This window comes from Osmerus mordax, chromosome 18 (genome assembly GCF_038355195.1).
Source record: "Osmerus mordax isolate fOsmMor3 chromosome 18, fOsmMor3.pri, whole genome shotgun sequence".
NCBI classification, from domain to species: domain Eukaryota; kingdom Metazoa; phylum Chordata; class Actinopteri; order Osmeriformes; family Osmeridae; genus Osmerus; species Osmerus mordax.
The window spans coordinates 5,090,221-5,108,593 of record NC_090067.1 but is presented as its reverse complement, the minus strand read 5'-3'; the positions used below and the strand labels follow the sequence as shown (position 1 = coordinate 5,108,593).

Here is an 18,373-nt window from a genome sequence, read left to right as displayed (position 1 = left end):
AGCATGCGTCTTCTGGAAGACAGGGGTGGAGGAGCAGCAGATCCCTGTCTTCCTGTCCTTCCTTGGGGAGAGTCCATTCAGTCTTCCAGCCTCCTCAGGAACACCCACAGGTGGAGCAGGGCTGGCAGCTCTCACAGGAGGAACTGGGATGTTGGACTCCACACACAGCTCACTCACTAGAGTAGAGATTGTACTGGATGTGGTAGCACCAGTGTTGGCCTGTTCAAGAGGAGAGTAAATTAAGATCTATACGTGTCTTTACAACTGTTAATTGAAAGGGTAAATGAGCCCACAGCATTACAGGAGATAATACTTAGAATGTACCTGTTTTGCTGTAGCAGAAGAGCCAGCCCCAAGATCAATAGTGAAGCCGGATGTCACAGATGTTAGTTTTAGCTGGGCAGTTAGGTCCTTCACATCTACAACCACAACATTCATGAGACGTTGATTTAGCTTTCACAGCGCAAGCCCCACAGTGTACAACATGTGGAGAACTACTACTGGATCTGAAAACGAGCTGTTGGCTTGGCTACTTAGTTCTCACCCCATCCACAGTTCCGAGTGGCTCGTCCAGAGCCTTTGAGAGCCGAGGTGGAGGAGGAGGTGGAGGAGGCCCGTGGTGTCTCCGTCAGGGAGCATCTCTGACGAGGCTTGTCCTCAGTCCTCACTGCCAGCTCTCTGACTCCAGCTTCAGGGGCTACTGGAGGGGCGGCTGAACACAGAGTCCTGTTCTCCTCCCTCTCCTCCAGGACAGGGGAGCTCAACACCAGCTTGGCCTCCAGCCGCAACGCCAGCTCGTTTATGTCATCCTCCAGACCCCGCAGCCCCACACTCTCCGGACTCTCCGAGGCACCGAGGAGAGGAGAGGGGGTTGAGGTGTTGAGAGGTCCAGCATGCGTCTTCTGGAAGACAGGGGTGGAGGAGCAGCAGATCCCTGTCTTCCTGTCCTTCCTTGGGGAGAGTCCATTCAGTCTTCCAGCCTCCTCAGGAACACCCACAGGTGGAGCAGGGCTGGCAGCTCTCACAGGAGGAACTGGGATGTTGGACTCCACACACAGCTCACTCACTAGAGTAGAGATTGTACTGGATGTGGTAGCACCAGTGTTGGCCTGTTCAAGAGGAGAGTAAATTAAGATCTATACGTGTCTTTACAACTGTTAATTGAAAGGGTAAATGAGCCCACAGCATTTCAGGAGATAATACTTAGAATGTACCTGTTTTGCTGTAGCAGAAGAGCCAGCCCCAAGATCAATAGTGAAGACGGATGTCACAGATGTTAGTTTTAGCTGGGCAGTTAGGTCCTTCACATCTACAACCACAACATTCATGAGACGTTGATTTAGCTTTCACAGCGCAAGCCCCACAGTGTACAACATGTGGAGAACTACTACTGGATCTGAAAACGAGCTGTTGGCTTGGCTACTTAGTTCTCACCCCATCCACAGTTCCGAGTGGCTCGTCCAGAGCCTTTGAGAGCCGAGGTGGAGGAGGAGGTGGAGGAGGCCCGTGGTGTCTCCGTCAGGGAGCATCTCTGACGAGGCTTGTCCTCAGTCCTCACTGCCAGCTCTCTGACTCCAGCTTCAGGGGCTACTGGAGGGGCGGCTGAACACAGAGTCCTGTTCTCCTCCCTCTCCTCCAGGACAGGGGAGCTCAACACCAGCTTGGCCTCCAGCCGCAACGCCAGCTCGTTTATGTCATCCTCCAGACCCCGCAGCCCCACACTCTCCGGACTCTCCGAGGCACCGAGGAGAGGAGAGGGGGTTGAGGTGTTGAGAGGTCCAGCATGCGTCTTCTGGAAGACAGGGGTGGAGGAGCAGCAGATCCCTGTCTTCCTGTCCTTCCTTGGGGAGAGTCCATTCAGTCTTCCAGCCTCCTCAGGAACACCCACAGGTGGAGCAGGGCTGGCAGCTCTCACAGGAGGAACTGGGATGTTGGACTCCACACACAGCTCACTCACTAGAGTAGAGATTGTACTGGATGTGGTAGCACCAGTGTTGGCCTGTTCAAGAGGAGAGTAAATTAAGATCTATACGTGTCTTTACAACTGTTAATTGAAAGGGTAAATGAGCCCACAGCATTACAGGAGATAATACTTAGAATGTACCTGTTTTGCTGTAGCAGAAGAGCCAGCCCCAAGATCAATAGTGAAGACGGATGTCACAGATGTTAGTTTTAGCTGGGCAGTTAGGCCCTTCACATCTACAACCACAACATTCATGAGACGTTGATTTAGCTTTCACAGCGCAAGCCCCACAGTGTACAACATGTGGAGAACTACTACTGGATCTGAAAACGAGCTGTTGGCTTGGCTACTTAGTTCTCACCCCATCCACAGTTCCGAGTGGCTCGTCCAGAGCCTTTGAGAGCCGAGGTGGAGGAGGAGGTGGAGGAGGCCCGTGGTGTCTCCGTCAGGGAGCATCTCTGACGAGGCTTGTCCTCAGTCCTCACTGCCAGCTCTCTGACTCCAGCTTCAGGGGCTACTGGAGGTGCGGCTGAACACAGAGTCCTGTTCTCCTCCCTCTCCTCCAGGACAGGGGAGCTCAACACCAGCTTGGCCTCCAGCCGCAACGCCAGCTCGTTTATGTCATCCTCCAGACCCCGCAGCCCCACACTCTCCGGACTCTCCGAGGCACCGAGGAGAGGAGAGGGGGTTGAGGTGTTGAGAGGTCCAGCATGCGTCTTCTGGAAGACAGGGGTGGAGGAGCAGCAGATCCCTGTCTTCCTGTCCTTCCTTGGGGAGAGTCCATTCAGTCTTCCAGCCTCCTCAGGAACACCCACAGGTGGAGCAGGGCTGGCAGCTCTCACAGGAGGAACTGGGATGTTGGACTCCACACACAGCTCACTCACTAGAGTAGAGATTGTACTGGATGTGGTAGCACCAGTGTTGGCCTGTTCAAGAGGAGAGTAAATTAAGATCTATACGTGTCTTTACAACTGTTAATTGAAAGGGTAAATGAGCCCACAGCATTACAGGAGATAATACTTAGAATGTACCTGTTTTGCTGTAGCAGAAGAGCCAGCCCCAAGATCAATAGTGAAGACGGATGTCACAGATGTTAGTTTTAGCTGGGCAGTTAGGTCCTTCACATCTACAACCACAACATTCATGAGACGTTGATTTAGCTTTCACAGCGCAAGCCCCACAGTGTACAACATGTGGAGAACTACTACTGGATCTGAAAACGAGCTGTTGGCTTGGCTACTTAGTTCTCACCCCATCCACAGTTCCGAGTGGCTCGTCCAGAGCCTTTGAGAGCAGAGGTGGAGGAGGAGGAGGAGGTGGAGGAGGCCCGTGGTGTCTCCGTCAGGGAGCATCTCTGACGAGGCTTGTCCTCAGTCCTCACTGCCAGCTCTCTGACTCCAGCTTCAGGGGCTACTGGAGGGGCGGCTGAACACAGAGTCCTGTTCTCCTCCCTCTCCTCCAGGACAGGGGAGCTCAACACCAGCTTGGCCTCCAGCTGCAACGCCAGCTCGTTTATTTCATCCTCCAGACTCTCCGGACTCTCCGAGGCACCGAGGAGAGGAGAGGGGGTTGAGGCGTTGAGAGGCCCAGCGTTTCTCTTCTGGACGACAGGGGATCTCCAAGAGCTCTGCTGCGTCTCTCCAGGCACCTCAGGCTTCGCACTGCATGGAGAGACCGGTCCGTGGATTATGAAACACCATGTAGCACATTCACTATCAACATCATTATCACATGAACGTGTGTTGGATGGGGAGGGCTGTTCTGAATAGTAGGCTGCCTATATGTACGGCCTACTCACCTGTTCAGTTCACCCTGTGGAGCTAGGTGGCTATCTATGCAATCACCGGCGTCAGAGGCTGCAACTTTCCCTTTGCCTGTTAGTCAAGCAACCACATTGGAATCACGAGTAATTCCTTTCTGTTTTTCACTTAGATGCAAATGTACACTTACCTTGTGGCATGGGCCGATTGATTAAGGTTGTGGACATCAGCTCCAGAAGATCTTTGAAGTTCTTCAGGTGCGTCTGCACAGGGCGGTTCTGACCACAGGTCAAGATCCTCTCTGAAAACTCCAGGAGAGGGCTGAAGGTTGCAAGGCACTCATCAATTTGTTCCTGGAGGTTGCCAATAAACCAAGAAGTGTTGGTTATGGTAGACTGTTTCTAAACAGTTGAACTGGCTAGATGTGTTAGCAGTTTCTCAGAGGTGGCACAGGTAAAACACTGTGAAAGTGTCAGGTGTGAAGGAGTGCACAGTTAACACTCACCAACTTCACACTGTGAGTCCTTCTCAAGCTGGTCAATTCTGAGTTTGATGTTATCATTTTTAGCTCAGCTATTCTCTGAAATAATATGACAATTATAACCTGTAGCATTCTGGCATAGTAAGGGGAAAGGTGTTGGCCTGTAGCATTCTGACATAGTAAGGGGACAGGTGTTGGCCTGTAGCACATTCTGGCATAGTAAGGGAACAGGTGTTGGCTTTTGTCAGTACTGAGCCAGTTAAACTTGACAAACAAGTATCACATGATGTTTATAATTTTTCAACAATTATAGAAAAAAAGTGTTTGCTGCTTACTTTGAGATAATATATACGGCTGAATGACGATCAGGCCAAGGATTGATGTTGTGTTCTTGAGAAAATAATTGTACACTTAACTTACACAGGCTAGGCTAAACTTCACAATTAGTAAGTCTTTGCTTTTACACTTTCTGAAAGAAAAACTATTGGAAAGGAAAAGACAACACATTGGATTGTTACCAATGTTTGAAACATTTTACAAATACATGAATATGAATCTTAACCTTAACAGGACAAAATGTACAAAAGAATAGGCATTTCATTCTTACTTCATGTTTTTTCAATGTTCTTCTGCAATGTCTTGAACATGTCTTTTTCTGCAATGTCTTGAACATGTCTTTTTCTGCAATGTCTTGAAAATGTCACCACAGATGATTTCTATCTCTACAGCACAATGATGTCATAGAGGCATACAACAGATCCGTTGTCATATTTATTCATTCTAATCAGTACTCCATTCCCATGGTTCTGTTTTTCATCAGAAATTCTAGAATCCAACACTATCCATTGAAAAAGAATGTCAAACATCAACAACCTGATAACTTTATTACATGGCCCGTGACCTGAATCCCTCCAATGCAATTACTGTATGTTTCTCCAAACAGACGTTTAAAGGTGTTAAAATCCACAGAAAAGATCACTGCAACAAGCCATACCACTCCAAATGAAAACATTTATTATTGTCAATAAACACTTCAAATACTGGATAAATATATATATACCTCACTTACTTAAATACAGTGCAACAATAACATATCTGTTGCAGTAGCAATCCATTGAATGCATGGTAAACCAAAAAACCAAAACACTGCAATAATACTTCTACAAAAATGAGATCTCAATTTAGTCTTACAATGACGCTCTGGATAAGAGCATCGGCCAAATGACTAAATGTAAATGACAGTTCAATTGCAGAAGTGCATATTATCAAACACCGGATGATGCCGTCTCTTACCAGATGGTGTAACAACAGGATCTTGAATACAACGTGCAGAGAAGAGACAATTTAGCAGGCATCACAAGACATACTACTTTCAGTGTAAGTTTAACACCAGGAGTGTTTTACATAGGACCATCTCACAAGCAAACTCAACAGGCAAAATGAACACTCCTGGGGTTGAATTAAATTAAAGAGTAGTTTCAAACTAATTCAACGGACTCTAACTTGGAATCCTCCATCCCTTGCAAGGCAGAGTTCCTACTGTGGCATGAGTAGGTCCAAGCACTTTGTCATTACATTATCTGTGCTACAGGGCAAACCAAGGTTAACATAAGATAGAGGTCAGGGGCAAATATGATCTTTCAACTGTGTGTGTGTGTGAGGGAGAGAGGCTGATCCAAATATTCACAGCATGTTTAAAAAAAACAGGAACTAACCAGGCAAGAGGTATCAGATACCAGATACCACTCAGGTACGTGAGAGAGAGAGACGGAGAGAGGCAGAGAGGCAGAGAGACAGAGGGAGGCAGAGATAGATCAGGTGACGTCTTCGATCTGGGGCTACCCTCGGCGTGGTGTCTGCATAGCCTCCATCTATGTGTGTTTGCATGTGTGTTAGCGTGCATTCGACCGAACGAACATATGTGGACAGTATGCCCATCTGAATGTGTGACATGATAATCCTGTCAGTTGTAAACATTAAGCCTCACGGAAGCCAGGCTGTTTGGTCTGTGTCCATCAGCATGTGTGTGAAGCTGCGAGCCCTCACGTGTCTGTGCATGCCATGGTGGGAGAGTGTGTGTGTGCTGTGCATGACAACATCCCCTATCTTCTCCCTCTGTACACAGATAAAACCAGACGGAATTCTCTCTCTCTCTCTCTCTCTCTCTCTCTCTCTCTCTCTCTCTCTCTCTCTGTCTCTCTCTGTCTCTCTATCTGTCTCTCTCTGTCTCTCTATCTGTCTCCCTCTGTATCCCTCTGTCTCTTTCTCTAAGTCTCAAATCAATCCATGATGCTTTATTGGGATGAATGTTCAGGCTTGGGCAATGTTGCCAAAGCAGTCCACAGTGAAGGGACAATCCATTGTAATTATTACGTAACACACATCAGAGAACTTAATCATCACTGATCCGAAAACAAACAATTATAACATAATATATAATTATAGCGATGGCCTATAATGCTCCGCCCTGGATAAGAGCGTCTGCTAAATGACTAAATGTAAATGACTAAATGTAAATAGCGATGGTTTTCATTTTCAATTGAATGTGGCATGTTAGGATGCATGAGGATGTATATCTTTTGTTATCTCTCTCTCTCTCCTCTCTCTCCCTCTCTCCTTCCACACCCTCAGCTATGCAGGGTGTTATAAATCACCCGTCCCCCCTGGGAGAGAGGGAAGAGAGGGATCACCTTGAGGAACATCTCCAGTGCCCAGAGAGAAGGCCGGATGCAGAGGAGGGAGGGGAGGAGGGGAATGAATCTCCATCACTTCCGTCTCCTCTCCTCTTTATCTCCCTCTCTCTGTCCCTTTCTCAATTCATCTCTACTTCCCTCTCTTGACATTCCCTCTCTCTCTATTCCTCTCTCTCGCTGTCTCTCGCCCACCCACCCACACACACACACACACACACACACACGCACCCTTGCTTACCCCCTCACACACACATGCTCTCAAACGCGCATACGCGGCGAGTCTTCTGAAAGCATTGAAAATGTGTCTATAAATAATTTTTTCCCACATGCACTGTGCCATATAAAATATTTATAGTGTCCCAGTCTGCTTGGCCTGGCATTGACGCTGAGTGAGAGCGAGAGAGACAGAGATGGGGAGAGGGAAGGGAGCTCTCCAGTCCGCTTACTGTTCTCTCCAGCAGCGAGTCAGGTCTTACGTAACAGACAACTGCAGTGGGATGGGATAACACGGCACCCTACAGTACCGTCATCTCCCTCCAACACTCCAAAAAGTATGCCTCTTGTTATTTCTCTTCTCTCCATCTGTCTCTCATTTCCTCTGTCTTTTCCTCTCTCTCTCTCTCTCTCTCCCTCTCTCCCTTCCGCACACAAAAACACCAAATCCCAAAGATGGATCAGTAAAAAGAAACATCAATATTTCAACATGGTATGTCCAGGCAAAGCAATACTTTCTGTGGACACAGATGCAACACATGTATAATGAATGACGTGTAGAGAGAATGCTCCAGTTCTCCAACAGTGCCGTCCTTCCAATTCCAGAAAACACAAATCTTACCTAAACATTGCAAGAACACGTACACTGTATCTGGTATGATATATGAACAGTTATAGGAAGTAAGGTTGGATGGGATGTGGTAACTGATTTGAGAGATCTCTGTCTGCGTTGTAGACTGGAACAATGAGGAGAAGACGTATACATTATTTAGCAGTCGGTTTTTAAATTCCTGCTCCCTGGTGTTTTCTGGGCCACTGGTTGTCAAACTGTCTCTCAGTCTGAAACAATCCTGACAACCAATAAATATCATGTTTCCCTTGCTGGGAAAAAACACACAAGTCTTCTACACGTGGGTGTTTCATATTTTTTGTGAGCATTCTTAACCTAGCTCTTGACGTTGCTCACCCCCAACTGCAGGATTCTGGAAAATTCCATCCGGATAGATTGAGCCTCAGCAAATCAAATCACTTCTAATGGAGCTGATATTATTCAGATGGTGAGATGTAGGATGGCTTTGGTCCCTTCCTTCCCGGCCACCCCTTTCTTTGTCTCTGTCTCACACAGACAGTACACACACACACATACACACACACACACACACACACACACTCACTCACTCACTCTTAACCTGCCATGTTCTCTCTCATTCCTCTCCTCTCGCAATGTGTTTTTGTTTCTGGCTAGTTCTCACCTGCAGGGTACCGTTGAAAAACAAACCTATTTCTGTGTTGTCTGCTTGCTGTCTATTTCCCTCTCTCCGTTTCTCTCTCTTTCTTGGAAAAGAGGTGACAGGGAAAGAACATATTAGGGCTCAGGGATCAATAAAGAATGCTCTCCACCATGACAATCGTAGAGCGTGTGTGTGTGTTTGCAGGTTACTCATGGTGCAACAACATCAAAGTTGAAAAGTCTTGGGTGCGTGACAAATTGACAGGTAAAAGAGCTTGTTAGGCGTCGAAGGACACACACACACACACACATAAACAAAGCCCCACACCAGGGACACCATAGAGGCAGGTGGATATATACACTCCGACCCATCTGCAGCCAATACAGCTTGAAGACAATAAATGATGTATTACTGTAGGAGAGCTGGTGAGTCATTCCACTCCTGGTCTCCAGCCTGCAGTGTTTGGGCCGGCACACTCCAGCTCTTACAGTAACACTGAACTCAACACCCTCTCAGAGGCCAAGAGGACGAAGGATCCGCATGGATAAGAGCCTCCAGAACGCTGTATGCATGAACTGATGTTTGTGTCTGACTGGGTGCATGTGTGTCTGTGTGACTGGATGTGTGTGTCTGTGTGATTGGATGTGTGTGTCTGTGTGACTGGATGTGTGTGTCTGTGTGACTGGATGTGTGTGTCTGTGTGACTGGATGTGTGTGTCTGTGTGACTGGATGTGTGTGTCTGTGTGATTGGATGTGTGTGTCTGTGTGACTGGGTGCATGTGTGTCTGTGTGACTGGGTGTGTGTGTGTCTGTGTGGGTGGGTGTGTGTGTCTGTGTGACTGGGTGTGTCTGTGTGTCTGTGTGTGTGTGTCTGTGTGTGTGTATCGAACTTGCAACTTTCTGATTATTAGCCCGATTCCCTAACCGCTCAGCCACCTGACTCCCAACACACACACACTTGAGAAAGTGTTAGCAAGATGATCCCTGGAATGCAAATACACGCACACACACTTGAGACAGACAGTGTTAGCAAGATGATCCCTAGAATGCAAATCGTGACACACACACACACTCGAGACGGAGTGTGTTAGCAGGATGATACCTAGAATGCAAATACACACCCAAACACACACACACACACACTCGAGACTTGAGTGCGCTACTTGACGTCAGCAGTCAACGTTTCTGGACTGCAATATCCCAGCATGCTCCATGCAACAGTACACTCTGTACTGTGATGCCTCTCGTCTTCACAGCAGCGCAGAGCAGGGGACAGGGATGAGTCAATGTGTCAGACGTGACTGTATGGACTGCCGCTGGAGGTAGCGTGGAAACAGACACCGTGGTTGTACTGAAACTAGAGCATGGCCGAGGACAATAGATTACTATGTAAGTGTATCCTTGCATATGATGTGAGTGTGTGCTATCCTATCGGGGCTGCTGACATAACGTACGATTATTCACTTCAGAAGCAGGTGAGAAGAAAGACAAGTTGCGTTCAGAAGGGATTCAATAAGCCGTAACTTTTATTGCACATTCCTGTTTGGTCTTGCATCGACCTTTCACTTTTCGACCTTGGTCTTAACCCGACAGTCTCGTAAAGAGTTTGGACGGAGGTTTCCCTTAGAAACGGATCTCTGGTCTATTTTACGTGTCTGTTGGCCCATTGTGAATAAGGTTTGGGCTAGGTGAATCTGACCAGATATGTGTGTCTAAGAGGAACCCCTATCCAGGACCATTTAGTTGCCAGAACCAGAACTAGACGTATGGGTATAGGACAGTCACGATGTCACTCTGGAGACCAGGAAATAGCCAGGGCACAGAGGATTTCCAATCCATACAGTCAAATCCCTCCCACTTCTGCTCCTGTGGAGGACATGCTCCTTGGAGGATCTTGAGGCTTTATGACACACTGTCTAATCGTGACGTGGTCCCTGAATGTTCCCCCAAAAACACCCATCAGATACAGATACATATCATTCTTAGTTTTTTTTTTCTCTTTTTCTGTGACAATACCTGCGACATGCTTCAAAATCTTCATTTTGGCAAACCACAAATAAATTAAAACACAAACATTCATAGAACACAACGTGACATTTTTAGGACATTGAAAGGAAAATAATTACGTACAGAACTGAAAAAACGAGATAAGAGAAGCATTTTCTGTTTGTTTCCCCCCCTGCTATTTTCTTACTTTTCTTGAAAAAAAGAGAGCTAGCTACCAATCACTTATCACATGCAGATATAATACAACAGAATCAATTCACCCAGTTAGTGTCTGCAAACTACCAATCTAAACTATATCACAAAATGATTCTCTTTAAACCGGCAAACACCCAATTTGGAGATATTTTATCTTATAATAACTTTTACAGTTTTCTCCTCTCAGTTCAAGAGAACACCTACAAACAACCCTGAAATGACTACCTTAACCAAAAGCAGAGAGGACCAATAGGATTTTACTTTTTGCATGATCAGATACCAGATGGTGACTAACTGCTGGAGTTTCACGCATGCCACACACACACACACGCACGCCATCAATATAATACAAAAAACAAGGTGCTTAGCAATGTGATGGATTAAACACACTGTCCAATTCAAACGAATAAATCGTACTTAGGCTTCAGCTCGGCAGGGCTGACGCAGGCTCAAGAGGTTCATGACGCATCCAAAACCGAGGTTTGATTCCCAGGGGCGTACACGTGGAGCCTCTGCCTGGGCTGATTGGTTGGTTGTGTTTTTCCGACATCCGCCCTGTCACTACCAGCCCTTCAGGACTGTAAGTGGCAAATGCCAGAGCGGGGCGGGAGGTTCGACGTGTTCATCTGCGTGTGCGTCTACTGACAATCTGTTCAAATGTCAGGCTAATTAGCAGCTATCCTGTGACATTTACAGCCGGGTGTCGGCACCCGACAGTCAGGAAGTGAAAGACTCGAAGGTGCCCAAAAGTCAGGTAGTCTCTGGCATTCAGTACCATCTCTACAGACGCAGAGAAGCCAGTTTGGCTACTGCAGGTACTCTCTTCGACTGCGAGGTTGTAGGACGGGGTAGGGATGGAGTGGTGTGAAGCGGAAAAAAGCCCAACGAAATGTCCTCAGCCATTTCGCATTCCAGCTGACATTTTAGGAAGCCGCCGGTAAATATCAAAGCGCTCTTGTCGCTCACTTCAACCTCCCCCCACCCCCCCGTCCCTGCTTGCTCTCGCCACACATCAATCAGTGTGGAAGAGACACACTGTCCTGTAACTAAGCACACTCCACCCATGAGAAGGCTGCTGTGTGTGTGTGTGTGTGCGTGTGTGTGTGTGTGTGTGTGCGTGTGTGTGTGTGTGTGTGTGTGTGTATGCGTGTGTAAATGTCATAACTGTGAGACAGGCTTAGAGGCTTGTTGACCATCTTGTACTTCAGTTCTTACATGGGTTTGAACAGATTAAAGAAGCAAGAAGCACACACACACACCCGTGTCACAAGTTAAGGAAACACAGTGTGACAAAACGGCAAAACCCCCACACACAGGCATGAGTATGAGTCATCATGCACTATGGGCTGACAACAGAAATATTAGCCCTGATTGACATGAAATGAAGAAGTGATTCAGGAACACACACACACACACACACACACACACAACATCATGCCTTTGACCATCTGGTATCTAAATCACATGACAATAATTCTTGTTCCTCTCCTACACATAATGCTAATTGGAAAGAGAGAGACAAAGAGAGAAAGAAAGAGAGAGTGAGCTACGGTTGAATGCCAATCACGTTTTCATGAAGTCTCTGCGTAAAGCAACATTGGATTTTTTTTCTCTCTCCATTAGATATCCATACCCATCTACACAACAGTGAGCTCTAAACTTAGCAACGAGGAAAAATGATTGCGAGACAGAGCGATAGAGATAAACAGAGAGAGAGAGAGAGAGAGAGAGAGAGAGAGAGAGACAGAGAGAGCACAGCCCCACATAAATTACAATCGTCATGTTGCATTGAACTGTGAACATAAGCACAGTCAAAAGAAAGGAGAGGAGGGGCAAGCGAGCATGAAAAGTGTGGCGCTGTCCGTCTATTAGACATTAACGGCTTTCATGTATATGTAAATGACCCTTCAGGTGTGAAAGAAATGCATGTTTGGTGCGATGTCTGTCGTCATCAAAGGGAGAGGGGGTTGAACGAGGGTGGAGGTCGGGGCGTGGGGGGGGGTTCATGGAGGTGGATGCATCTTCCATCCCTCAGTAGTCTTTCACAGGGGGGTGGGGAGGGTTGAGCTGTACCTGGTCAGAGTCTGTCAGTCCCTCTGTGTGGGTACAGTGTGTGTGTGTGTACACCCCCCCCCCTCCCACAATGGTGACACACTCTCCGCTGAGACACATACACACCAGCTCCCATCTCGTAACAGTTCATAGTTCAGATGCTATGTCTCAAGACTCCGCCAGATCTGTTACAATGTTCCCAGTCTGCCAATCTCTGAAGCAGGGATGGAGGGAAGGGTGGAGAGAGAGAGAGAAAAACAAGTGCAGAGCTGGTGGAATGGAACGGCGGCTGAATAGAGGGAAGTGAGGAGACCTGGAGAGTTCTTGTTTGCTGTAGAAGTTCGGTGAGATGGAAAAACACTTAAACCCCCAAAAAACAAAACCAAGAAACCCTGTTGAAAACTAAAACCAAAACAGGACAACGTCGAGAGGAGTTGAGTTTAGCGTGGTGTGTCGTTAGCATGGGTGGCTAGCTGGCTAGCGCCGGGCGGGCAGGGGGGTGGGGGTGGTGGCGGGGGGGAGCTCCTCAGCCGTCGGACACCGGAGGGGAGACCCAGCCGTACTTCTCGTGGGTCTTCACCAGGCTCTTGAAGGTGGCCTCGGCCTCTTTGCGGCTGAAGGCCTTCTTAGACTTCCCTGCTTTCCTACAGATACGGCCCTGCATTAGGGAGGGAGGGAGGGAGGGAGGGAGGGAGGGAGGGAGGGAGGGAGGGAGGGAGGGAGGGAGGGAGGGAGGGAGGGAGGGAGGGAGGGAGGGAGGGAGGGAGGGAGAGACACATGATCAGTAGGAGCACAATTGTTGTCAATTTACATTTACATTTAGTCATTTAGCAGACGCTCTTATCCAGAGCGACTTACAGTAAGTACAGGGACATTCCCCCTGAGGCAAGTAGGGTGAAGTGCCTTGCCCAAGGACACAATGTTTCTCAACCTTCAGATTACTAGCCCGATTCCCTAACCGCTTAGCCACCTGACTCCCCTAATTGTCAATTCAATTGTCAATTCACATTCATAAACTAACGTAGACCCTAATCCACGGGAGTAAGAACATTTTTTCTTTGCTGCCTTCAAGAACTGTTTGGCAAACCAACACACACAGAGAAACACACACATATCAGAAGAAAGAAACAACCACAGTCATGACATTGATGCTAACAGCACAAATGCTTTTTGCGTTTGTCTAACGTTAAATCCATGTTTAAGAGCAGAGAAACCTTTTAAGATGTCACTTTCTATCACCAATGGGAATGTCCCCCCCAGAGGGGGATGGGGGGGACATTCAGGGAAGTAAGATATGACACAGGCCTGCGTAGCCGTGGAGACGGTCAACCACTCCCGAATGAAGTAGGAGAGAGTGTATGAATATGGGAGCGTTCTAGTGAAGGGTGCAAAAAGCCTGTTATCTACAGCTCAGACATGTTTGGGAGACATCTTCACTGACCCAGTGTCCATCTTGGTGAAACTGCCTTTCTTCACACGCAAGTCCTTTTAATAAACGTGGATCTGAGCAACGACCCCAAAAAACGACAAACAAAACACACACACACACACAACAACAAAAGAATAGAATATGGAAAAGGGCGTAGGCGTTGTTAGTGATATTAAAGCTGCTTACTACTGCTAAGAGCTGTACCAAGTTATTTCTGGGCACTGCCGTGTGGGAGGATGAATCAGAAGCAGAACAACAAGTCTTATATTTACAGACAATGGTTGAATAATTAAACACTGAGTGGCACCCGTGTGATTCATTCAAAGGCCGTTCTTAATCTTTCATCGCATAATACGATTTCAAAAACCCATTAAAACAAAAGGATGGCTTGTCAAGTCTATTCGCTTTCCGAATAGGATCATGGATTGCCAATTGAACGTAGCGTGGATGAGGCCTGTATATGATGTGTCCTTGTTAAGATCCGTTTCCCTGTGAAGTTGTCCTTTTCCTTCTGTGATGACGGATACATAGAAGTATCTTCAGGAGCAACTGCCTGTTCTGCAAAGGATTGCATCTGTTCCACGTGACACACTGTCTTCTAAACACTGTCACATTGTGTAATAGATGAGTCAGCCGTGCGACTGGTCGGCCAGTTGATTAGGGCATATTTCCATGACTGAAACAACAGTAATCGTACCAGTAAGAAGGGGTTCTGGTATAAGTCAAACAGACTGACACAAACACACACAAGTACTTACACACACTAGGGCAGACCAGAACATTGGGCACTTGTAGAACATGGCCAATAGAGGCTCCCTATGCCTTCTCCCATTCTATATCCTTCAATTTGTTGCTTAAACAAGGTTTGTGCTAAACAGTTTATGGCACCGGATCCAAACGTCAGCTATTGTCAGGACATACAGTATCGATTCCTAAAGACAGGTTGTAAACGGTTGATGTACATCCTGTCTGTTTGGGTGTTGAATGCTGTTCCATTGATATGTGTGGCGAGCCTGGGCTGACCAGTACCTGCCTGTGTGGACATGTAGCACATAAATGTCCTTCCTGCCTGCACAGCATGTATGCCAGTGAACTGAGACTGGCCATGGTAACAGTGTGTGTGTTATGTGTACATGTGTGTGTGGTGGTGGTGGTGGTGGTGTTGGTGGTGGGGGGGGGGGTGAAAGTGTGGATAGAAGGACAGAAATTGTCCCTGCCCAGGGCCATGTCCGAACTGCATGATGCTCAACTAACCAGAAATAACAGAGAGAGAAAGAGAGCAAGAGAGAAAGAGAGAGAGCCAGAGAGAGAAAGAGAGCAAGAGAGAAAGAGAGAGATAGATAGAGAAAATAAGCCTTCGATAAGCTTCTCTAAAAGCCTATGATTTCAGGATTAAAAATGGAAAATTGAGCTTTAATTACCGATGTTGTTATTTAAAGACGAAGGGAAATGGACAGAGAGCACGAAAAAAGTGATAAAAACACAGCAGCAGGAACGGAGAGGGGAAGAGACATCCTCAAAGAAAGATCCCGCAGGGTGTGGAGAGAGCTGCAGAGACAAAGGAAGGGTGGAGAGAGAGAGAGAGAGAGAGAGACAGAGAGAGCGAGAGAGAGAGAGAGAGAGGAGGCGAGAGGAGTTTGAGGGTATATATTCACACCCGGGGAGACACCCGCGGGCCTGTACTGAGCCACGACCCTGTTTACCCATTTCGGTTCAGCGCCCGTTCGCTAACGTGCCCAGAGGGCTGTGCTCGTGTGAGGAGAGGCTGAAGGGTTAAGCTTGTGAATGGAGATCAGTCAATGGGCGCTCAGGCTCCCAGTGCATCGTGGGAAGCGGCTTTGGGCTGAGGATTGCGTCACTCAGACGTGTCCCAGAGCCAGAGATAAACATGACATGGCCAAAGTCATGACATCACTGAGCATGGTCTGGTGTTGTTGTTGACACTATTAACCATGCATGTGAACAGGATGTTTCCTTGTGCACTGGGACAATTTGCGAGTAGGAGAATTAGCGGAGCGCTCTGAGGACGTCTTGTGATCGAGGGCAACAAACAGCAATTCGAGAGCATAGCCCCAGCAATGTCCCATTATTTATGAGATACCCACTTTTAACTGAAATATATTTGCCTTTAAGGTCACACAAACCATGCTGCACATGTACTGGAAGTGAAGATGACAGGTTTACTGGTCTCCTAACCCCTCCTGAACAGAGCCTTGACCTGCTCAGTTTAAACTCTCTGTGTTCCTCTCTCATGGTGAAAACACTGACCCTCAAAGAATTGGCTATTTGGCATGAAGACCATTCATGCTGACATGTTCATTACTACTGTGAGTATAAGTGTGTACGTGTGTGTGCATACGTGGTTAAAAAAAAGACACCATGTGTGCTATAAAGGAACACAACGCTTTTATGAGATGAGTGTAATGGCAAACGAAAAGGAAATGAACTAACACGTACATACACACACACACACACACACACACACACTAACTCACACACACGCAATCTGCGTCTGTAAGGAATCAATAATGTTTTCATTAGCAAACTGAAGGAGGACGGCACTGCACCATAATTAGAGTACATAGCACTACATCCATCTCTCAAAGCTGAGATTCATCACCATCTGCATCTAACTGCAGCCTAACACCTGACCACACAGACACCATGTGTTTAAAGACTCTTTGAAACCTTCACGTTCTGACACGGATTTTGAGCAATTTTATCATAATTTAAAAACGATCTCTGGGGATTGGTGAGTGAGGGGGGCGATTCCGATTTGCTGCCATAACGCTGTCATAGCAATGACGTCAGAGGTGACGGGCAAAACGCCAAACAGCCTACTAAGAAGATGCGACAAATGATTCTGTGAACCTATAGTAATAATGAAGCTATAACGTGTAAATAAAAAACGCAGTGTCTTTGACTAATTACGCCTATGTGAAAATAATTGAATGCATGATAGATACTCCCTGGTGTTATTTTCAATGCCCCTTATCGAGCGCTGCACTGCACCGAGAATCTGAAAACACATTTGACAGGATTGCATAATAGTCAGTGGGGACAGAAAAAATCCCCATACCAGCTGACTACAGCCATCCAATCCATCCATCCATCCGTAGACCCCGCTGTCATCTTTTAGCTATATTTTTGCATTCATGTCGGTAGTTTTATTTATTTATTTGTTGAGTTATAATTGCATAACCCACGCTCATGTTTGGATTTCATCCACAGGCAGGATCGTTCTGTCCAAATTAATTCCCGCCTCTGTCGTTTTGATGTCGTTTGAGTGGTGACCTTGTCCTTTAATTTAGCATAGCCTGCCATTCATCCCAACGGTGAGGATTTTTGGAGAAGATACCAGAAGGTATAGGCTGTAGGCAGCACTGCGATGGGGGTTAGGCAGAATAGGTAATAAATCAGACAGAGAGAACGAGTGAACACTTCGTGAAATGGCCGCCATAATGTCACATAAAGATTAATCATATTCAAGATTAGGAGATGGCTTCCTTCCACAGACCACGGGTTAAAACTAAATTAATTCTGTTTTATTGGGGAAATAAGGCTATGCGATGCGTATTTCGATAGCCTATCCTATTTAGTCAAGGCGAAATACTTAAGTTACGCATTGCCATGCAGTCCAATGAACACAGCTCAGCGTCTAATAGTCTACCTTTAGGAAATGTTTCCAAATAAAACGCAGACGGCACATGCCACACATGCAGGCTAAATGTAAAAGTGGTATTTAATGAACCCTCACCTGTCCTTTCACGAGGCTTGCGGCAAATTGCCTCATTACGGCTTCAACAGTGTATGCGCTGGACCATCCGCGGGGGGTCAACAATTCCATGCATATCGCTCCACCGTCCAACACGTACCCGTTCTCCAACCGGGGAGTAAGTACCCGCATGAAAGGCGGGGAGAAGGGGAAATTGTCGGGGAAAGAGACATTCAGTAGTATGAACTCGGTGTTCGTTTCTTTCATGTCCTGCCAGAGGGCAGAGTCTTTGTCCACCTGGTGCAACTTCACATTCCAATCGAAGAGATTGTCATCGACCAGCTCCACTGTTATAAAGTTATCACCTAACCGCTTAATTTCCTGAAGCTCCTTCATTAGTCTCCGCGTCCGAACCTGGGTGCAGTGTTGCCGGTGAGGCGCTAGCGGTGGTATCGAGGCACTGGTCGTTTTGCCCCCAATCACACCTCCTCCAGTTTGCTGTTTCTCTTTCGCATCTTTGCCCTGCTTATCCTTTACGGGCGGTTTGTCCTTGCTGGTGTGTTGGTCCAGCTTTTTTGCCTTTATCTCGGGGGTACTCAGGATGTTAGTTTCGTTAGTTGTCTGGCAATGCT

General features: G+C 47.0%; 1 protein-coding gene across 1 annotated transcript; it reads right to left on the bottom strand.

Moving 5' to 3' along the window:
• Positions 1–13,123: 13,123 nt before the first annotated feature.
• On the bottom strand, positions 13,124–18,167 carry ube2ql1 (ubiquitin conjugating enzyme E2 QL1). Its single transcript, XM_067256462.1, has 2 exons — positions 17,784–18,167; positions 13,124–13,255 (listed from the first exon to the last, which is right to left on the bottom strand). Exons 1-2 carry the CDS (start codon positions 18,135–18,137, stop codon positions 13,124–13,126), a joined length of 486 nt encoding a protein of 161 aa, XP_067112563.1. The 5' UTR covers positions 18,138–18,167.
• Between the last annotated feature and the right edge of the window lie 206 nt (positions 18,168–18,373).